Source organism: Nipponia nippon, unplaced genomic scaffold (assembly GCF_047370975.1).
Source record: "Nipponia nippon isolate SJK-2023a ecotype South Korea unplaced genomic scaffold, ASM4737097v1 scaffold_1, whole genome shotgun sequence".
NCBI lineage: Eukaryota > Metazoa > Chordata > Aves > Pelecaniformes > Threskiornithidae > Nipponia > Nipponia nippon.
In genome coordinates, this window is record NW_028262290.1 from 111,865,558 (window position 1) to 111,889,024 (window position 23,467).

A 23,467-nucleotide genomic window follows, 5' to 3' on the forward strand; every position below is an offset into this window, starting at 1 on the left:
AAAAAACAAAGGTGTGATATGGGTCACTTTTATCTGAAAATCATCCTTGAAGACAAAGTGGTAAGATTAATAAAAGACAACTTTATTAAAATCCAGTTCAAGCAAGATTGCAAATGTTATCAGATGAGCTTAGAAAACACAAAACGTAAGCTCCTTGTTTATACTACCCAGAGATCTGGGCTCTGTATGTTGCAGGTGCTGTGTGTAAGTTGTTAATTTTTTTTTTTTTTCTGAAACCTTGATGGCTGTTAACCTAGGAGATGTGAATAGGAGTGTGTCCCATGCTCACAGTTCTTCAGTGACAAAGATCACTGGAGAAAAAACTCAGCATACGCCCATACCACTTATTGGTCCTTCTGATTTTAAAAAAAGAAAAGGAAAAAAAAAAAAAAAGGCAAAACCTGGCTTACACCATGACCCTCATGTTTAGACTCTTTGACTTAAAAACAGTTGAATCTGTACAGCTGGGGACATAGAAACTTGGGGGGGGGGGGGGGGAACAGAAGCAGGTAGGAGAATCTTTTAAATCATTTTTCTCACTAGAAAATTCTAACATGGAATGGCATCCTGGACGCTGACCTTTCAAGGTTCCTTCAATCCCCTTTTCTGTGATCATGCAAGTTGTTTTTTCTGCTCACTGAGCTTAAAGGAAATATCTACTAAAATGCTTTGGTTTATTTTGGGGACTTTTGTTTTTAAATCACTAAGAACAAGTCATTACTTAACATGAAATTAATCTCCATTTTGCTATTGCAAAGGTTATAGCTCACCTTTTCTAAATGGCATGGAAAAATCTGATTAATGGCTCTTCCCCCCCCGCCCCCCAATGACTTTAATCTTCCTTTCTTTAAACTTTTTGTTCTGTTAGTTTGGGAGATTTCCTGAGGAGGCAGTCAAAAATCTCAGCATACAAAACCAACCGTCATTTAAATATGCCTGCTTTTCTGTTTTAATGTTAGAGTAGAAATGCATTTCTGGAGAAGTACAGATTGGCCTCATTTATCTTAATGAACTGTTGCTTCACATCTTTTCTTTTTCCAAGGTGGAAATTTCTGCTTCTCTACAGGGGCTGTTGTGGAAGTGCCAGGATTTTTTCCAGTAGTAGCAGCAGCCCAACAAACTGAACTGTTGCTAATCTGTCACTCATTCGCTTATTATATCTTTTCATTTGGCATGTGGATTTAAAATATCTAACTTTAATCCCTTTGTTCCTTCTGTCACCTCCTGGGTTAGATGGGTCTTTGTATCAACAGCTTTTTCTGTTGGCATGCTCAGCCCTACCCTGAAACTTATGCCATAAACTGCTGTGACTGCCTTAGCGTACAAAATAATACGGGATGTGGTGAGTAGGAGTTTGTCATACTGAATAAAGTTCTCTTGTATTTAAACTTTCAGGGCGTGAAAATACTCGACATGATCTCCAAGCAAAGAATTACCAATGTGCCTCGAGATGACATAAGCCTTCGCCCAGATATGTATCCCTGCAGCCTTTGCTGGAAGGATAATTTAACGCTGATTATTGGCTGGGGAAATTCAGTAAAGGTGCAATTACCTGTCTTTGTAATAAATGCTTGCTGTTATCACAGACAAACAGAGGATTATTTCTGAAAAGCAAAGACAATCGAAAAAAATAGAATTTGGTTTGACTACAGTGTGCAGAACTCCTGCTGCCATAGAAATGTCATTGAACTGACCCTCATGAGGAGGAGGAGTGATAGACACCCAGCGGTCAGACAGATCTCTCTGTGTGAGCACGCAGCGAATGTAATCCTCAGGGACACTTCTCTCCCCTGTGCCTTGGAGAGATTTCCTCTTTTGAAAGCTTTTAGTGGGCTGTTGAATTTGTTTCTTTTGATTAGCATTAAGGAAGAACAACTTACCATGAGGTATTTTTGAAGGGGATTGTTTTGGGGGTGGAGGAGGTGGTGACTGCTGAAACAGCCACGTAATTTTGATCAACCATGGGGGAAAAAAAAGAGGTGGGGTCGGGGACAGGCTGCTTGGGGGTTTGTTCTGCTTTCAGCAGGGAACTGGCATGTCGAACTTGTGCGTTGCAGACTGACTGATTTGCTCAAACCAGCACCAGACATGAGTTTGTTAGAAGCCTGTTAGGTGTTTTCTAATAACAGACTGCTACATCACTGCACAGTGGGAAATTAAAAGTGCTCGGTAGGAGTAGATGGAAAGGGAGGGTAAAGTGAAGTAGGTGAAGTGTAAAAAGCTTTTGGAGCATTAAACTTAGAGTTTTACAAATGAGGAGGTTTATCGTAAGTTTGGCATCTGTCTTCCCCCTTGTATTGTGGGTGCCTCACAACATTTGGGTATTTGCATTTCTTTACGTGTACGTACTCTCCTTCTATTATTGGGAGTTGCAGTAGCATATTCTTACTGAAATTATAAGGTAATGAGACACAAAGTGTGAGGACTTACCAAAACCAAACTCACATATATGCAACTGTGAAGAAATCATAGTGAACAGATGTTTTCAGATTTCTCTTGTGTGGTCCATCTTCCTTCTCCTCTCCCAGCATATGCATAAAGCTGTGAACTACAGCTACAACTTTCCTGTCTGGTTTTCTTCTTCAGTGATGCATTGTCACTGTTTTACAGCCTGTGTTTTTCAAAATACAGAAATACATGTCTGAGAAATGCCTCATTAAAAAAAAAAAAAAAGGAATTTCTATCATTTTAGGAATTACAATTTGTTCATCATAATGATCCAAATATCTGTTTCCTAGATTTGCTCAGTAAAAGAACGGCATGCCAGTGAAATGCGTGACCTTCCAAACCGCTATGTGGAAATAGGTATGATTGTACAAATGCACTCTTTTTCAAAATTATATAAGCTTTAAAGGTCTATTTTAACATTCTAGCCTGAAAAAGCTGTTACAGTTCAGAGGCAACATGTAGTCATAACATAAATGTCTCCTCATTTTTAGTTGATGAGGTTGTCATAATGTCCTCCTGCATAGTTTGGGATTTTTTTGTATTCATAGAGAGTCTTAAATTCTGTGATCATCTAAAGTCAGAGATCCTTGCGTGAAAAGTGGATGTCTTAATTTTCCCTTCACGTAGATACCTACAGGGAACTTGGTTTTTCATCTTGGTTAAATGATGATCAGTGTAGTAGTAAAGAGAAAATAGATGCTACTTTATTTGATTATGTATTGTTTGACTACAGTGCTCATAATATTTTTCTCTTTTTTTTTTTTAAACATCTCTTTAGTATAATGCTAGAAAATTGATTTGAATTTCTTTTCGCTGCCCTTTTTGCTTCTGCATTTTATGGTTCTCCATTGCTTTCTTATTGGTCTAGTTTAGGTGATGTGAATAAATTTCATTATTGCTGATTAATAGGAAAGGTCTTGACAAAACGTGTGTATTAAGTAAAGTATAAAGTGGAATTCAAAGGAAATTTGGAGGGGAAGAGGGGATGTAAACAAAAAGTCACAACAGTCCCCAGAAGCTTATTCTGGGGAAAGGAAATATCTATGAAGAGGTAGTGCTGGGAAGTTAAACAGGCCCTCTAGGACTCTGCAGACCAGAGTGGACAACAGTTTGTAAACTTTGGTGCTTCCTTGTCTTGACTGTAGTGACATGAGATTGTAGACAAAAGTGTTCAAGCAAGATCCCGACTTATGTCAAATTATAATGGTGCATGGCATGGGTGTATACTCTGCTTTCTGATTTCAGGAAAGAAGCATTTTAAAATAGCTTCTGAAAATCAACTAGGAGACTTATTAAACTCTGTAGGAACTCTGGATACTGTGAGACAGTGGCATGCCTGACACTTAACTGAGACCTGAAAGCTATTTGTTGTTTAAGATTACATAGTCCCAACAGAATAATTAACTGTGGAATTCTAGGATATTTGAGAGAATTTTGTCAAGGAGAAGCTCGGTCTTGACTTTTAGCCTCAGATCTTTTATATAATCTTTTCTGTACCTGTAAGTAGCTTTTAGAAAATAATTAAATAGGGTTGTTTACATAGTGACAAGTGAACAGAGGCAACTTCTACTTCAGCTATAATGTGTCTATGTGGAGGGAGCTAGTCTTACGTAACTGACTATTCAAACTTCTTTTTAAAAAAAAAAATAAAGCTGTCGTCAGACTATTTAAGTGCAGACCTGAAGGTTAGAAATTTTTGTGGAAGTAACTTTTTTGTCTTAGAATTTTTAGCCTAAAATCTTCTCTGTGTTCTTGAGGACTGGTGTTTTATCTCACTTAACCTGTTAACAACGTGCTTGAGATTTTTCTTTCTAGTTTCAGGTCAAAGCACTGGAACAGCTCTGCCAAATGCTGTTAGCAGCACTCATTGGAACGTGGATATTAGATTGGGAGGGAAAAGAGGGAGACGTTATTTGTTCAGGTCTCAATATAAATTACAATAGCTTTTGATGTAATCACATAGAAGGTCTTCTTGAGAGCTGTGTGTCATGCCAGAGCATCTATTTCAATTTTATTTCAACTTTACTTTTCAAAGGCATAGCTGGAAGGTCTGATATTATTAATGGGCAGACCAGCAGCCACTATAGTTTTTTTGCAAGACTATTAATATCCTAAGTGGATGCATAAGCTGATACACTTTCATAATGTAAAGAATTTACACAAGGCAGGAATATCCTTCAGTGGCAGGATAGCTGAATATCCTTTAGATGTTTTGGCTCATAATGTCTTGGCATCATGCTTATGAAAAATGAAACCCATAACACAGTACAACTTTTGTCATGTTTAATGGGTTTTTGTTGTTGTTGTTTGGTTGTTTAGGTTTTTTTCTTTCTTCCTGCTCTTAGAATTCTGCAAAACTAGAGGTGAAGTAGGAGACTTTGTTCTCTGATAATCAGGGTAATACCTATGGAGCCTATGACAATATAGTGTTTTCTCATATCTTAATGGTTTCAGATTTATACTCTTTTAGAGCCATTTTGAGGGCCTCGAAGTTCCACAATAATCTCATAGTAAACCATGATGGCATCAGTAGATCATAAATGTTTCTTCAATGGTTTGCAGCCCAGTGAATAAGGAAACGGAGCATTTCCTGCATTGCAAGTTAGGTACATAGGACCCTGTGTAACAAGGTCCTCCTCATCTTCTGATTCTGTCTTGACACATCGCCATAGGTACTCTGAGGCAGGAAATAAATACGGTAGCTACTGTGATGCTAAACCAGGTGGCCCATAATGTGGGAAAGTAACACTGCTGAACTGTTCTAGCTGTTCTATTTTAAAGAAGATAATGCCGTGATTACATATAAGAGAAATTAGATGAAGTATACAAGTCTCATGCACTGAGATCTGTGTGGCATTGCTAATTTTATTTACATCTTTCAGTATATTAATGGTACTTTTCTTCAGTAATCTTTTCCGTTGTCTCTGGTTAAATGTTACAGTTCATTGCCTACGTAGGTCTTCATTCAGTGTTGACAATAAACTCCAATGAAATGTTTCTATTTAGGTTTAAATGTATGTTAGCTGAGCAGATCCTATCAGTTTAGCTCTGTCAGCTACAGCTGTGAAGTAGTGTATTGATTAGAAAGTATTGGTATTGAATTACAGGCTTAACGTGGACTAAATGCCGTTGTGATCCTTCTTAAAGAGTGCTTGACCTCTGTGCTCGCTCCTGATGCGTGTACAAAAGCTGTAATGCTGGACAACTTCTCATCTGAACAGGGAACCCTTCCTCAACTGGAGCCTGCAAGAAGGATGGTTGCTAAAGAACTAATTAGCACTTTGCAGTTAATACAATGCCTTTTCAATGTGAAATGGGGCATCTAGTCTTCGATGGCCTTGTCAGGTAGCTTGTGATTTTATATACTTTTGTAGAGAAGTACTTCATCTCTGCCTCAGTTACTCAGGTTGTTAATGATAGTGGAAAATAGAGATTAGCACTGGAAGTCATTACAGGACTTGAAGTCAATTAGAGACTTCCTATTCAATTTATTTCAGCCCAAATTTTATCTGAGGAATCTCAGCTTAATTCCAGGAGCCAACCAGCCAGCAATGCCTCTTGAGCACTTGTCTTCCTTCTGCATTCCCCCAAATTCTCCACAAAGTAGAATTCTGTTTTAAAAATTACATGTTTTGTGGGTATGCTTGTAACAACACATCTATATGTTTTGTGAGGGAGTAGCTGTATAACTGCGCAGCAAGGTACCACCAAGCATTGAGATTGCACGTTTTTATCTGAAAAGAAAATATGGGAATATTTATTTTTTTATTTGTAAAGTGAGATACTGGGATCTACCATACCAGCATTTTTCTCTTTATATAGACAGAACTTAATTAATTAATGTGATGAGCAGGAAATTAACTGTGACTAAATGTCATCAACTTTATATGCTGATTTATGCAAACATTTCATTGGAGCAAGTCTGCTACACTCTGAGAAACAAATTGCCAAAAAAAAAATAAAAATAAAAAAACCCAACCCATTTATATAGCCAATTCCACTTAGACTTTTGCTCATCTTGTTTTGCCGCAAGCCAAACCGATTATTTATAAATTTCTTGATAAAATTAGTCAAGACTATCAGACTCCTGAATATTTTCCCTGTTGGTTAACGAAATTTTCTCAGTTCAATGTGTAATGGAAAAAAGAGTTTTTCACAAAATCAACTTTGAAGCTTTGAAACCTAACCTCCTGACTTTCCAGTTGTCATCAAGGATTCCACGGGATTTCCTTAAAGGTTGTGTGTGTCAGTAGCTAGAGAGTTGTACAGGCAATTGCCGTATTTCTAAAGATGTTTTTTATTGCTGTGTGAGGTGAAACAAGGGTAAGATGATTTCAGCACCACAGTACCACTTCTATTTCACACAACCTGACTGCAGGTAAAACAGCAAATTGTAACACTGTGTACAGTAGACAAAACATTTTTCTAATTTAATTGAAAGAGTAAACCTCACCAGCTGGATGATTACTGGCATGATGAGGTAGTGGGCTTTTTTCCTGATGTTGCTGATTAGTGTGATACTGTAATTGAGGAAATTGTTTTGTTTTAGTAGCAAAATTCTTGCTCATTTCCATTCTGTGCTGGTAGCAAGTAGTAAGGCAACAGCTTTCAGTGACAGAGGCTTTACAGAGTTTTGATTTTAAGCCTAAGTGGTGTTTTTTGTTCAGTGATCATATTCAATTAACAGTATCATTTTCATTGCCCTGCTTTGCTTTAATGAAGATGCTCATCCTCTTTGCCGTGTGGCATTTGAAGTAATATATAGAATGATTGATTAATTGTTGCTAAATTTTCTCTCAAGCTTTTCTGGACCTTCAACATTTGAACAAAAATAAATTTGAATATGACTTTTCCAACCGTTTTGATTATAAATAAATAGTAGAGGGTATGAATTCCAAGTTTGGAAGCATCAGTTTTTGTTAAGCATTGATGTATAGGACCCACCATTGATTTTAGTCTTACCCTACTGCTCTTCCTACTGAAATTCAAGGAAAAGGATAGTCCATTAAAATGCCAAAATATGTATGTGATTAGGTAAATAGTTGCTTGATTTCGCATATAGTAGTACAGGTAGAAAATTTGCAGGGAGTTCTAAGGGTATTCAAGCCCAAATAAAGGACCTTCATGTGGGTTACTTCACTGCTCCTCCCCAGAAATTTACAGTTCCTTTTGAGTCGCAGCTGACATTTCTTTAACTGGGCACATCCTGAACTTTCTGCTCAGGCTTCTAGTCAGAGGTAGGTCTGCCCTGGAAATTTGAATATATGAAGGCTGTTGCGGAGTCTTATGGGAGATAGCAACCATTTGTAAGGAAGTACTTAAATGTAAAAATTTGAGATTTGTATTTTCTTCAAGGATTATGTTGGATAGTACACCTGAAAGTAAGAATATTCTTTTATTTCAATAAAAATATACCACGTATATATGTTTATGCTTTGTGATTTGCTTCTATTCATCTAAAGACAGCTTAAGTGATACTTATATGGGACTTTTTGTGGTCTTCTAGCTGGAACTGAATGCATGTACTGTGGAAAAAAAGAAAAAAAAAGTCGTCTTGTATTTTATATCAGATGCAACTGCATTAACATGATCATAGCTAATCAAAACATGCCATTTTGTATACTATTTTGTTTTGCATAAATAACCTAGCTCAGTAAAAGCACTGATGGTGGAAATACCATCTTGAAAACACTTAAGGGTATGCTGTACTGTGGCCTACAGCAATGACTGCAATTTTGCAGATGTGCCTGAAGTAGCTGGTTAAAAGTTAATTTGGGAATGTGCAGTGGCATCGCCCCAGCAGCTAACAGTGCACCAGAGTTCTAGGTAAGCTGGGCCAGTTCATGGTGCTTTGTGGCTCTGCTGCTGTTGATATATGAGCGGGCTACCTAAAAATTAGCTTGTGTGTTGCCTTTTCCATTTCTTTCATATATCATATGGAATTAAAAAAAACAAACACCAACTTCTTTTTCTCCACACATTAAGTTTCGTGTTAATTCTCTGCATGCTAGTTCAGCTTCCTGCTTACTTTCCCAAAAGACAGTGTTGAAACCTTGGCCCCATTGAAATCAATGGCCAAAACATCTGACTGTAACCAGAATTTCAGTCAATAAATCTGCAGTGGAAAAGCAGGAGCTGCTTTTTGAGATTTGATTTAAATGAAATAGACTTCTTTTAGTTTCAGTCCACAACATGTGTATTGATCTTTAAATTCCAGAGAAAGTTGCTTTATAGTTTGGGTAAATAATGTAGCATATATTATCTTATTTTATATTATTTCTGTAGTGTGGTATAGTTCATGTATTTCATCTAATGAACAATGGAAAAAAAAATTACAGGTTTCTTCTTTTTGCTTCCTGGTAATTTGTTTGACAGCTGTACATAGAGGCTGAACATAGAGTAGATCCACTGTCAGCATATCTTCCATCTTTTCTTATGACAGGCATAAACATGTATGACACATGGCCATACCTCGGTCTTTCCCATTTACTTCAATACTGTGTTTGTTTTAATTGTTTTGAATCCTTTTCAAATTAACAGCATTTCTGCAATACCTGTATGTTGGATTTTTTTTTTCCCCCTTCATCACAACAGTGTCCAGAGAGTAAGTCAGATTAACCTATTAGTGTTCTGTGCAGCTATAACTTCTGTAATTTTTTTCAGTAAAACTTTTTTGATTAGCTGCATCAAAGGTTTTTATCAGGTCAAGAAGCACTGTCGATGCCGGCTATTCTTTGTTCAAGGCTGTAGCAGCAGAGAGAGCATTGTGTTTCAACAAGGCCTCTTGAGGAGGATGAGCTGAGAGAAAGCTGAAAGTGAAACCAAGGAAACTAAACTCTATTTAAAAACAAAACTTGAAGTGATGATTTTTATTTGTTTATTTATTTTTGTCTCACAGAACAGTACTACCGCTTGATCCTAAATACACCATTACATGGATGTTGCAAACATTTTCACTGGCAAAGGAACTAAAGTTCCAGTGAAAGTCAAAGAAACACACATCGTTTTTTAAAACTGTCCCCATAATCTTTATAAAGGTACCATTCACCATGCTGTTTTCCTCTCCAAATTCAAACCACAATATTTTATATGCCTTTGATAGCCTTCACTTGACACTTTTTAAAGCTGAAATGAAAGTTTCTTTGCTTGTCCTTCTAGCCAGCATTATGGATTTGACTTTGTTTTTTCTTTTCCATGTTTTTCCTCCTGCCTTCCATATTCTTTTAAAATGCCAAATACTAAATTGTAAACTGGGAATAAGATATGTTATGTAGATGTTTCTGATGTGGTTTGTTTAAAATCATCAATCAGAGCGACACGTGACACAGTCGAAGCAATATCAGTTTTGCAGGCTAGAACAACAAAATTACGTACAGGATTACAAAGGTGAACCAATTCTCTCCTAGAATAGGTTGAACGCTCTACCCTTGTGCCATGCTTTGGTCCACCAGCGATGTCAAAGTGTCAACAGTCATTAAGAGAAAAACAGTATTTGCTTATTCATTGAGAGACAGGTGTCAAATCTGTACTTTACGTGATAGTATTTTTTTCTCCTTTAGCAGGATGATAATTTGTCCTGTTCCTTACTACCTTAGCTAAAGAAGATCAGCTTTTTTTAATGTCATTTTCTCTTTGCTTTACTAAAATAATCAGTAACTATTTTAGTAAACAGTAGATATTAGTAATGTAGCATGCTAAGCAGTAAGCAAGGAAACTTTTTTTTTCCTACTTATGCTTAGATTTTCCTAAAACCATGTTTTGAGAGAAAATGATGATGCATCTGATATTTTTGTAAATGCTTATAGGCATAAGTTTTTCTAATATAAGCACCTGGATGATTCCTGTTTTGGGCCCTGTGAGAGAGGACGCCACAAAAAGTGCTTCCCAAATGTTGAATGCCTGCACTGTAAATCCAGCAGAATAAAACTAAATAGCTATTTCTGTGGCAGATTCTGCTTTAATGAGCTTTTTTGTAAATACAGTTCAGCTCTCCCTTTCTTTCTCTTTCTTAAAATAGTTATCATGTAACTGTCTCAATTTTAGGAAATTACATTTTCAGTTTTATAAACAAGAAAAGGGACTGCTTAACCATATGTTTTTTTTGTAAGGAGGGTATCTGTAAATCTTCCTGTGATGTTTAAAGTGATGATAAATAAATAATGATCTTTGTGTTTTCATATATCATAGCAGTATGTGTTGCAGGTGTGATTCTTTTATGGCCACATGAACTTGCTGCAAATATGCAAACCAATGAAGATGTTCTATTTATTGCCTATTTAATTGAGTTTGGTTTTGGTTTTGCATCCTTTTTTTTCAGTGTGATTACTGAAAATCAGGCTGACCATTCATTTCAAGTGTTTCATCTCTAGCATGTCCTGGAGCACAAACATTTCTTCTTGAAGAATTAAATTTAATCTGTTAAATGTAATTTTTCATCTTGCTGATCCAACTGGGAGGTCTGTAGGTTTGTTATATGTATTGTGTCTTCATTTCTCTGAAGTGCCACTGCATGCAGTTGATTGCCACTGAAAATCAGTTGTGTGTTTTTCTTAGGGAGTAGTTAATGCACATTCATTTATTTAACAGTCTGTTTCCTTTCCTGTATTTCAGTTTTCCAGTTCGACACCGAATTCTATATAAGCGGACTTGCTCCTCTCTGCGACCAGCTTGTTATACTTTCTTATGTAAAGGAGATTTCTGAAAAAACGGTAATTATTTTTATGTTACAGTTTCTTTACAGCACTGAACTGCCCTGTGAGTTGGGGCTTCAACTAGTCACATAGATCTGATTATCTGTGAAAGAATTTGCAGTCCGCTGGTAGTGAACAGAAACTTCTCTGACCTATGAAATAAGGTCAGTGGAGGTGATGTTGAAGACCGATGTATTTACCTTTCAGAAGTCCTGTCTGTGTTCCTTTGTTTCTTGCAGGAAGCAGAGAAGGGCTCTAGGTAGTCTTTCTCTCTCCCTTTTCATTCGTTTTCCCCCTCTCTCTTTTCCTCTCCTTTTCTCTCTCTCTTTCTGATGTCTGTACCAGATGAAATAAAGGATCTTTTTTAGCCATAAGAGGGCCTTGCTGACACTGCATCTTAGAAGAAATGAGAGTAGTGAAGTTGATCAACTCAAGCAATAGGAGTCACTGTGGCGGGGGTGAGAGGCATGATTGCAAGCAAGTGGCATTGTTGTCTCCCTTGCTTCCAAGACCTTTAGTTGTGTACACGCAGATACTTTGGTAGATAGGTAGAAATTAAAATTCACGTCAGCCATTTTTACTGTGCACGGGCGAGTGCCGTGTCTGTCTCCGACATTTATTTCATATTGCCAACTAAAAGGCGAGGCAGTGGAGGAAATCCTTGAAGTTGCGGTGTGAGAATGGCAGATGCTCTTGATCATCTCTTTGATAGTATGTCTGCATTAGACAACCATCACCATAGTAACCTTAAGCAACTGGGTGCACAAGTTGCTAGGCAATGAAATGCTGTAGGTTCAAACAAATGCTCGAGCCTGCTGAAATCAATAGGGTTAGCTTCTAGCTCTGCTGCAGGCTGTCAGATTATTATTTCTTTATTTATATTAAGGAGAAAAATAATGTCACAGCAGTGTTTCCCAAGAGAGCCGGTACAGTAGTCCTCTAGTGCGGGAGAGACGGTGAAAGAAAAGGAGGCAAACAAATAGGATAAGGAAAGGGGAGGAAAAGGTGGGCTGAAATGCTAGGGCGCAAGGAAATTGGGAAGCTGCTGTTAATGAAGTAGCAGCATGGGAAAGGAGCTAGTATAAAGGACATAGTGACTGATAAAGGTTAAATTAATTCTAACTGCTTCAGGAAAGAAAGATGAAAAGAGAATTTTAGGTGATGTAATGGTAATAGAACATAGGAACGAGATTTTCTTCATGCATTTGCTTTTAATTAGCCTTTTAAACAAACTTGGAATGCTAGACTTTGATTGCTTCTCAGTCCTCTGGGTAATTCCAGCAAGGAAACAAAAGTACTCTCGTCCCTGACACTGTGTCTGTGCTCTGGTGTGGTGGGAACCCCTCTGTTAGTGTCTTGGCTCCGTGGAGCCTGAGCTTGCAGCAGAAGTGCTATGCGCTCCAAATGCTGTTGAGTTGTGAGGAACACTGTTCTTCCTATGCTTCATTTCACAGCTTTCAAATGACAACTTCCTACTTGTTACAAATTGGATCAGAATTGAACTTACGGCTTGCTTTGATTTTTTTTTTTTTCCTTTTTTTTTTTTTCTCACTTGTACTGGAACAGTTACATTGAGACAAGACCTGAGTGGTGCTGCTGCCAAATGGGTAGGCTAGAGCTATGTAAATCCACTTTATATGTCTCCTAGCTCTTTCATTCTATATTTTGTTATAATTCACAGCCAGAAGTAGAAAATAAGGGATTGTCTCGGACCTTGACTTAATTAAAAATACAGCTAGTTGAAGACAGTGGTTTCCCTTGGATAGAAGATGGAAATCCATGATGTTGTTTTACCATAACCACCTACGTTGCACTTAAAAGTTCATGTTACTCTAAGATCATCAGCACAGCAAGGGTTTTTGATTGTTCTCAGATTAATTTTTTCCCTACCACTGCTGGATGCTTAAAAGTGCAAACTTGAACACCAGCTAAAAAAAAGCCAAGTTCATCTTGGTACCAGAATCTCATTGATTCATAGAGCTCTGTCCTTCGAGGCCTGAGCCCAGCTGGGAATGTGTCTTAAATTGTTTTGTTGCTTGTTGAATGCAATGGTTGATGATCATCTGTGATAACCCTGAAAACTTCTGTGACCAAGAGCAGAAAAATAGTGAGCAAACTCAGGGGAAGGGTTAGACCTGTGTCTTGTCTAAACCTCCTTCTCTGCATTGATCTGTTCAAGGGAAGCATGCCATGAGTAGGAGTAACTTTCCTTTGTGCTTCAGATGTGATTACAGCTGCTCTGTGGACCACAGCTTTGCAACTTGTATGGTTTGCAGCTGAGTACCCAGTGCAAAGTACTGGACCTTTGGGAATGTTTGCAGCTGTTGAATTTCAGCCTTGTTTGTAGATGACCATCAGTTCGCATAGCTAAGGTAAATCATGTAGGATGCAACTAAGATGTTTGCGGTTTTCTAGGAAGTGGAGTGTTGTGCAAGGCCTAGACTGGATATTGTACAACCCCTACCTGAGTCCTGTGAAGAGATCTCTTCTGATGCGCTCACAGTACGAGGATTTCAGGAAAATGAATGTAGAGATTATCATTTAGGTAGGTGTTCTTAATATTGTTTTGTTTTATTTTCGTAACTTGGTTAAAAAAGACTTGATTTGGGAGGGCTTAGCTTCTTTTTTCATTTTTATGTCATCTTGAATAACTGTCTATAACTGCTAATGACACTAAAGTGGAAATCCACAAGAACCAGTCACATGAAAGAAAACAAATGTGCATATTTAAACATCAGGATTTGTAATGCCATCTATTAAGTCAGACATACTGGGGAAGGCAGAAATATAGTTCTCATGTAACGCCCAGTATCGTGGAAGGCAGTATTTTTGATGGAGATGTATTCAACATGTGAGCTCTTGGGACACAAAGGGCTTCAGGGATAGTGAAATGAGTAAAGTAGTGGAAAAGCTGCTTTAGAGGCAAAGATGGAATAAATGTCATTTCAACAGTAAGATACGCCTGGATCAACTTAAAAGGGGCACCCTGATATTTCCTGTACTGACAAAGGACGACTTCCCTGTACTGACAAAGCTGTTGGCATGTAACAGACCCCAGAATGGTAAAACGTAATGAATAGAAACTGGAGTTTGGCAAGTTCAGCCTGGGTAGGTTTAATTATGTAACAGGCAGGGAGACTAAGCCCTGGCACAATATATACCAGTCTTTTAAATAAGATGGGATGGTTTTCTGATGTATGTGTTGTAGTTCAGAAAGATGCATGGCAAAGCTGATGCAGAATTCCTTGGTGAAGATTATATAGCCTGTGTTATACAGAAACATTCCTTCTGGCTTTTAAAATCCATGAATCTGATTTTTAAGCATCTTCTCTGGCAGCATGCTTCAAATCATAGGCTTGGCAGGCCTCTTTGTGTACATCAATGCCCTTAAGCCACTAGAAATATAGTATATCTCCTCCTGATCTCCAAAACATATCTGCTGCTATCAATAGAATTGGGATTTCTTTATACCTGTCCCTAAGCAGAACATTGATGCCCACAGTTGTACTTCTATGCTTAATGAATATTCTAGTTCATCTGAGAAGTCTAAATTTTTTGGATGGCTTAAAACAAGCATTATTTTGCAAACTGCTTATCAGTTCGGGAGTGTATTTGTATGTGTGTATAGATACAGATGAAGGATGGGGGATGGTTTTCTTTCCTGTACCTACAAAATATTGATGGTGTTTCTTCATGGGTTCTGTGGAAATAATAACTATTCTGAACAGTCATCTTCTGTGTTTGATTTTACCTTTAAGTAGATTTTTACTTTGAGCTTACTCAAAAATAAAGGCTTATGGTATAAGCAAATGCATTATACATATAACCTTAACTTATAGCATTGCAAATGCATTGCTGTAATGATGTGCTATGTCCCCAGGGGTTATGGCATCTATCATTTATGCTTTTGATGGCCTTGACCTTGATGGGGAGGATAAGTTTATTGCAGGCTATGTAGTGTAATAGTCCTCTAAAAGTATAATAATGTGTTCTAAACCATCATAAAGTTTACACATAGTGGATGAATCAGAATTTGCAATAAGCTGTAGTGATTTTTTTTTTGAAAGCTATTTTGCCATTTAAACCAGTTTTAATTTATTGGAGAATACAGCTTCCCAAACAAGCATGTTCTGCAGGAGTAGCCTTGCTGTCTTGCTTGCATCTCCTCTTTTTAAATTCCCCTCAAGGGTGTACTAAAAAGCAGGGCTTTACTTAAGGAAAATATAATAATAATGAACCTGTGTATGCCTTTACAGAGTATTCAGAAGGTGAATCGCTTTTTTATATCATCAGCCCAAGAGACGTGGTCGTGGCTAAAGAGCGGGACCAAGATGACCACATTGACTGGCTTCTTGAAAAGAAGAAATACGAAGTAATTTTTACAACATTCTTTCTTTCAGGCTTTCCTGGTTTGGAAATTCGGGTGGAATGATGAACTTTGCTAGGTCATTTGGATTGGATAGTTTCTGTTCCTATAGTCATTGACTAATCCTTGGAAAGGGTAGGAATTGACTATACATCTTTCCATCTCTCTGGAGAGTTAGTCTTCCTACTGAAAAAACTCATCTGAATTGCACCCAAGTGAGGTAGCTGAATTAGATGCTGTGAATACTGCTCTCAGCATCAGATATGAAATGTATTAGCTGTCACTGAAAATTATTAAAGCTGGGTTTTGGTTTTAAAGCAGCAGAACAGTTAACTAATGAGCTACGTGGATATTTTTCTAGATGTATCCCGACTAAAGAGGGAAGGGAAATGGACTTGGTGGGCAATAATAAATTTTTCCCATTCTATGTTGCTTCTACTATAGAACGAAAAGGTTGTGTTAGGGTACTGTCCATTGCTCCACGTTACTCACCTTCAGTCTTGAAGCTTTTAAAAGTAAAATAATATGGGCTCGAACTGTAGGTATTGGTGCTGAAAGTAGTGTTACTCACAAAAAAGCAGAGCCAATATTAAAAAAAAAAAATTTAAAAATGTATATACCTCCCTTGGAAAAAAGCAGCTTAGTATTTGGTTGCATAAATATTGGTGTGTTTAAGCATGTATATCTAAACACCTAAAACAATAATAATAATATTCTTACAATATCAATGTGTACCCCGTGTTCTGGATTATGATGACCTGCAGTTAATGACTTAGAACACTTGTTACAATGCATAAAGTAACTTGCAAATTCTTATTTACGTGTTATTTGTTGGACGCCCATTATAAGAAAAAAAAATGTGGGAAAACCTTTCAGCAGTTATTCCTTTTGTTAATGCAATCATGATATTCCTCATGCAGATTTGTTTAAATCCTTGTGGATGCTTTTGCATCTGAATAGCAAACTCGTATGATGAGTGCAGTTTTGCTATTTATGTAAATCACAGCATTTGGTCCCTGAAGACTCCAGTAATTTGCAAGTGACAGCTGTGCGTGTGCCTTTGTGAAAGCCATTCAAGGTAGAAGATAGCTTGTGTGTTATGATGTATGTTAAAGGTTTCATTTTGTTTGTAAAAGTGCCAGCTTTGTTTCCGTACATTTCAAAAAAAGTAGAAAAACAGCAAATGACGTTTAAATATAAATCAGACTGACTGGATAAGACTTTTGGGCTGGGGAAGTGAAAGGTAGCCTTCCCCCACTCCTTTCCTGATGATATTTTTTGCAGGTTTTGGTAGTGAAGGGTTCTCATTTGAAAATGATCCAATGCGATTGCATTGTCTGTTTCGTCGTAATCTTGCGATTTGATCCTAATATAGTAATGCGGAGTGAACCCAGATGGAAACAAAAGTAGTTTTCTCTTTGGTTGACTGCTTTTGTTTGAGTATGAATTCAAAGCTGTTCATCCAACCATGGCATTAAAAATTCTAGTGCTTCAAACACCCTGCTCTGAAAAATAGTTGATTTATGCAGTTCTAGAGCTTTCGGTATTGAAAGTTTGTGTATTTGGCTAGTATCTCTGTTTTCTACTCTTTGAATATAGGAAGCTTTGATGGCAGCTGAGATAAGTCAGAAAACCATAAAAAAGCACAAGATTTTGGTAAGTCTCAAAATTTCTTTTCAAAACAAAATATCTGATTTCTTTTAGAGTGCTGTGAGATGCTACAAATACATTCCAGTATTCACCTGTTTTGCACCAGACAATAGCTGTTAGGCATACTCCAACTAGCACTCGATTTGCTGGTTGTGGCTGCAGAACAGGAATGTTAGTGTGTGAAACACAAAAGGATCTGGATTTTATGAACGTGCTATTGACATTAAAAAGAAGAGAATTGCACTTCTCTGATTGCTGATGGTTTTGTTTTTTTTTTTGCTTTTACTTTTGTATTAAATTTGCTGTTGTTTCAAGTAACACACAATACTACAATATTAGAGATTGGGGGCGGGGGGTGTATGTGACACATTTCTCTCTAACTTTTACCTTGTACATGTGACAGGGTTTTGGCAGGAGTTTAAAAGGTGCGATTGGAAGACCTTTTAAATGCTATTGAAATTCAGTTGCAGTTTCTCATCTAGTGCTCTCATGTTGCTTTGCAATTCTCATTATTTTACATAGTTAAGCTCCTTTTCTCCTGTATAGTTCTTTCCCATGTTTATAGTCCCTTCACAGAGCAGCAAAGGGTATTGATGTTTAAGACAAAACAGGGGGGATAACGTAATAGCCACAAAAACATCGCTAATTTTAGCTCTTTTTTTTTGTTTGTTTAAATTGACCTCAGTGTGAACATGTTGGTATTTCATTAATATTGCTGCTTCTTTAAATGGAAGCTTGTATTCAAGTACGAAGTGTTAGAAGATGTGTTTAATTTTTAGCCAGATTACTGTTGTAATATGCACAGTGTATATCAGTATGTCTTAAAAATTCTTTTCTTCTTGTGTAGTCCAGAAGTTGAATCAAGACCTAATGGCAGGCCATCACCTATCACAGAGTTTGTATGATTTAGCTGCTCTGTGTCCCTTGCAAAAGATGTAGAGAATTCTTAAAGGAGAGGTGCTGGCAATATAAGGAAAGGCGAAGGGAAAAAAAAAAAAAGCTTTTCTCTTGGTTTGCAAAAATTTGCTCCGCTAGGATGAAATTCAGCATGGGTATGTACAAGCAGAGCTGTTGATTGTTTGGTCTCTAATGCAAAACCCATGGAATGTGTTGAGGGACAAAATGTTGACATCAAGCTCTAAGTTAAGGGTTAGTGGTATGGGGATTTAAAACAACTCATGCTCTCACTGCCAGCAGCAATCAGACCAGTGATATCACACTCACACCATCTGACAAGTCTGGCGGTCTTGGGGATTTTTAGGTTGCAGTAGTGATCACTGCCCCTCTCCACCTCTTGAGCAGGTGTCCTAAACAATCACAGATGTATGGCTCCTTTCCTTATACTGTCTTTTCTGCTGACTGGGGAGCTGGCCCACAGGAGAGAAAGACTGCCACAAATCTTCATTCTTGAGAATGGTGACGTTGAAAGTACAAAGGTGGTTCTAGGATTTCATTCCACTATAGGAATCTGATGTATGTTCAATCTATTGTAGTAGATTGAACAATTGAAGTTGTTAGGTACCTCAGTTTATATTCTACTCCACTCAGTACTGTCCTTGATTTTGATCAAAAATTTTATGTTGTACCTCAGAAGACCCAAATGGGTTTTTTTTTGTAAGAAACAAGGACTTTTGTTGTTGTTATTGTACAGCCCTCTTTTTTTGCTGGAAACAATGTGCTTTTAGTGATATCATTCTTAAGTTTACAGTGGGTACACTGGGCTGCGTTGACCTTGACACCAGCATTGGGATTACAGCAGAAGGCACGATTGTTTCATCAAAATTTTAATGTATTAAATGCCTACCAAAATAATTTTACAGCTGACCTGTGTGATAAACGCTTGAGAGGGGAAATTAGTATGTAATAATAGAATCACAGAATCGTTTAGGTTGGAAAAGACCTTTAAGATCATCAGATCCAGCCATTAACCTGACACTGCCAAGTCCACCACTAAACCATGTCCTTAAGCACTACATCTACCCATCTTTTAAATATCTCCAGGGATGGAGACTCAACCACTTCCCTGGGCAGCCTGTTCCAATACCTGACTACACTTTTGGTGAAGAAGTTTTTCCTAATATCCAATCTAAACCTGCACTGGCACAACTTGAGGCTGTTTCCTCTTGTCCTATTGCTTGTTACTTGGGAGAAGAGACCGACCCCTACCTCACTACAACCTCCTTTCAGGTAGTTGTAGAGAGTGATAAGGTCTCCCCTCAGCCTCCTCTTCTCCATACTAAACAACCCCAGCTCCCTCAGCCTCTCCTCATAAGAGTTGTGCTCTAGACCCTTCACCAGCTTTGTTGCCCTTCTTTGGACACGCTCCAGCACCTCGATGTCCTTCTTGCAGTGAGGGGCCCAAAACTGACCACAGTACTCGAGGTGTGGCCTCACCAGTGCCCAGTACAGGGGCACTATCACCTCCCTGGTCCTGCTGGCCATGCTATTCCTCATACAAGCCAGGATGCCATTGGCCCTCTTGGCCACCTGGGCACACTGCTGGCTCATGTTCAGCCAGCTGTCGATGAGCACCCCCAGGTCCTTTTTTGCCAGGCAGCTCTCCAGCCACTCCTCCCCAAGCCTGTAGCGTTGCATGGGGTTGTTGTGACCGAAGTGCAGGACCTGGCACTTAGCCTTATTGAACCTCATACAGTTGGCCCCGGCCCATCGATCCAGCCTGTCCAGGTCCCTCTGCAGGGCCTTCCTGCCCTCCAGCAGATCGACACTCCCGCCCAACTTGGTGTCATCTCTGAGGGTGCACTCAGTCCCCTCATCCAGATCGTTAATAAAGATATTAAACAGAACTGGCCTAAGCTTGCTAAATTTTCGGTAATTCCTTTACCTTATGGAGTAGCACTAGGATTTATATTCTCAATCAACATTTTTCCCTTCTGCAAACTTTGAGTTGATAAAGATGATGTCTCATACAATGGCTGATGGTTTTATTTTTGAGATAACTAATGCACTGAGTGACCAGCTATGTGTTTTGAACAATCCTTAATAGGTAGAGGTGGCACAGTCTTCCCAGTGTCAATGTCATTATGAGAATTATTTAAAAGATCATTTTAATTTGAACCTCTGAGTGGTCTAGGCAAGTATTTTGTGTTGACTGGTCTGTGGGCCCTACATTTAAAGGAGAACTGGGGGTGTTCACTTAGGGCCTGCTGCTTGACCTGACAACAGTGCATACAGCTGGAATTATGGTTATTGTGGCAGTCAAGTATTTGACTTCCAAACTTTTATAACTAATTCCTTATTTTTATTCCCTTTAGGACATTGGCTTAGCCTATATAAATCACCTAGTGGAGAAAGGAGAGCATGACCTGGCTGCTCGGTAACATATTAAAGATTTTGTTTGCTGACTAAAGTGTATCTGTGGGAGGAAAAAGTGAAAGAAAATTATTTATTCTGAAGTATTTTGTGATGTTGATTTTTCTGTGTGTTCTGGAGTTTCTGAAGATTCAAAACATACAGATGTGTTACTGCACCCTGTATTTTCTTGCCTGTAGTGACCCAAAAGTTACTGTAATCTTTCTAAAGTTTAATTAGAATTGAGACTGTTTTTTGAAAGTAGCCTTGATTTTCTTCATTCACACTATATTTTCAAAATTGAAGCTTTCTTTGGATATTGATAATCTTAAGTTTATTAGTGTGTCATTACATACAAGACCATCAGAAAATAATTTGTGATTATATGAGTATAAACAAAAATGTCAAATTTGGGTATCTAAAGTAAGGATTGGAAATTACCTAAGACTTGTGTTTTCATGTATATGTATGTGAAAGTGTATCTTTTGAAGTGCTCAATTTCACTCAGCAGAGATTTAAAAATTTCACTCGGAAAGTGATAAGGGTGAATGCATAGTAAGCAGTCAAGTCCTCTTGGATGCAAAGAAATTGTAAGATCTGAAAGAAGGAGTACCTGGCATACTCTGCTTGAAGCAATGTTTGCCAAAATAAGTGACCTTTGAAAGTGTCTTGACAGGGAGGAGAAAGGAGAAAGGAATCCTTGCAGTAATGCTGTCACATTTGTATTGTTCTGTGTACCTACTTTTGTTTTCTCCCCTTTCATCTCCCTTATAGAAAGTGCCAGAAAATTCTTGGTAAAAACACAGAACTCTGGGAATTTGAAGTTTACAAGTTTAAAGAAATAGGTCAGCTTAAGGTAAGTTAATTTGTATCTCTGAACTTAAGTAATTGGCATGCTTTATTTCCTGCATGTTTTGACCAAGTATCTAAAGGATCGCATTAGACGGCACTAGTGTGGCAGCAGGATATAACACTGCCTTGGAAACTCCTTCCCCAGATCTCTAGTTGTACAGTTGTCATTCAGATTGATGTGTATATGTTAACAAGGCTCAAAACAGGGTTGGAGGCATAGCACATCCAGGTACTTGGCTACCTATTTTTAACTTGTTGACAGCCCATAAGTAAAATACCCACCCCCAAGGCCTTTACTTTCAAAGATGCTCACAGTTAAATATGTCTTTCCCATTTACTTTTCACTCCCTTCCAGTATGTCCTGAAAAATCCTACCCCAACTCTTAAGGAAAATAGCCTCTGTGGGTGCCAGCCTTTCCTGAAAATCCAAGTCACTTGCAACAGAGCCACAGCTTTAAGTGTCAAAGAATAGTTAAATTGCAAAGCAACAGGGAAAATCTATGCTGTGTGCTAGAAATGGTGGCAAGAAAGAGGAGCAGTCTGCCCTGTCTTGTGTTTTCCCTGGTCACAAGCCAGCTACCATAACGGTGCACGTTTAATGTGAGATTCTCAGTTAATAAATTGCCCGGGACATAAGGCTATAGCACTGTCACTGCCAAACCAGTAGAAAACATTATGCACACTCCCTTTGGTAACGCGTGTACGTTTATTTCTGAATTTTATGTCTTCCTATTCAAACTCAATGAGCCAAAAAGGACATACTATTAAGATCTCACAGCATGCAGTCCCTTGCTGGTTTTTGAGCTGTTTAATTCTGTTCAAAGAGCGAAAGTGTTTCAGCATTACGGTTTTCAGAAATGTCTGGCTTTTGTTTTAGAGCCACGCCAATGTGAGAACAGCTTTGCCTTTTGTATGAGTTCTTAGTATTTTGGTGCACTCTTTGCCACCTTGGAAGACAAAATCTCATGTTTCTGTCTCTATATTTCAATCCAATAAAGGACCTGAATGCAGGTACAGGTGAAATTTTGATACACTGCTTCTTAGTCCTTTTGGGTTTATTTTGTTTTTTGGATGCAAGTGTCTGGAATGGATGTTTTTCTTGTCTCCACTTATGTCATCCAGCAGACTGTAAAATATAAAAATATTTGCAGGTTTGCTGCAAAAACATCTCTGCTAAATTACTGCCTTTCTAAACAGTTGGTTGTTTTCAGCCCCTTGAAAGTGGACTTAGAAAAACATAAGATGCAGTCTGTTACATTATTCAGCTTCAAGCTGCAGTTCTAGAAGATTCCTTTCTTATTTTACTATTTCAGTCGAATGTAACTTTTCCCAAGTTCCTAAAGATACCTGAATATCATAAAGGATGAACTAAGTTAAGCCAGATCTAAATGAAGCGGTTCTTGAAATGGTTGGGGTCACTTGTATGCTATTTGGAATTTTTACCTATTTATCCAACCAGCAGGTGTTAAACATGGTAGTGTAGCTGGGCTATAACAGCTTTAAGCCCTGATGAGGAGACTGTATTTGAGATTTGAAGACAAAGTGTATTTTGAAAACGAATTTTCTTAAAGAATTTGCACTGCGTATAAGCAGTTGCCTGAAATCTGGTGATTCCACTATAATGTGATTTGCCAATAACTAAGGTGGCAGTAAAACTAAAGGTTTAAACTTCCCTTCCTGCAGAGGGACTGATTAGTGATACCCCAATGTCAAAGCCTGTGGGATGTGTGTGCTCTTTGTTTGCTTGTGGGTTTAGGAGGTTTTTGAGTGTTCTGTACCAAAAGGTCCTGTTTGGCTACCAGAGGCTGCATTTTGGTATCTTGATGTCTCTCCTGTCTTCTACCAAACCTTGTTATGGCAGTTTCAAGATTTTAGAGCTTTGCAACTATCTTCTCCTCTCCTCCAGCAGTGGTGGCTTGCTTGTGCTCGAGTTACTTCAGTTTAAAATCCAATGTCTCAATTGAAACAGCTGAGGAAGGTGGATTTGGAGGAAGATGCCAAACTCTGCGAGTGCTGGCCGTTGCAGCATGAGGAATATACTCCATTCTGTTGACTCTGCTGTGACAGCAGTGACTTTCAGCAGGGGTGCAGGATGATCAGCTAGCACCAGCAATGCTTTAATGACCAAACATTGGCTAGAGGACACATGAAA

The 23,467-nt window shown here is 38.2% G+C and overlaps 1 protein-coding gene across 1 annotated transcript in view; it reads left to right on the top strand.

Annotated features, from left to right (window-relative positions):
* VPS41 (VPS41 subunit of HOPS complex) overlaps nt 1-23,467 on the top strand; it is a 113,915-nt gene that overhangs the window by 58,237 nt on the left and 32,211 nt on the right. Inside the window, exons 9-16 of the mRNA XM_087767068.1 lie at nt 1,396-1,542; nt 2,739-2,805; nt 11,059-11,156; nt 13,554-13,683; nt 15,395-15,510; nt 17,104-17,160; nt 20,427-20,488; nt 21,238-21,319. Of these exons, the coding sequence (XP_087623194.1) occupies nt 1,396-1,542; nt 2,739-2,805; nt 11,059-11,156; nt 13,554-13,683; nt 15,395-15,510; nt 17,104-17,160; nt 20,427-20,488; nt 21,238-21,319 (759 nt within the window). The remainder of the gene's footprint in view (nt 1-1,395; nt 1,543-2,738; nt 2,806-11,058; nt 11,157-13,553; nt 13,684-15,394; nt 15,511-17,103; nt 17,161-20,426; nt 20,489-21,237; nt 21,320-23,467) is intronic.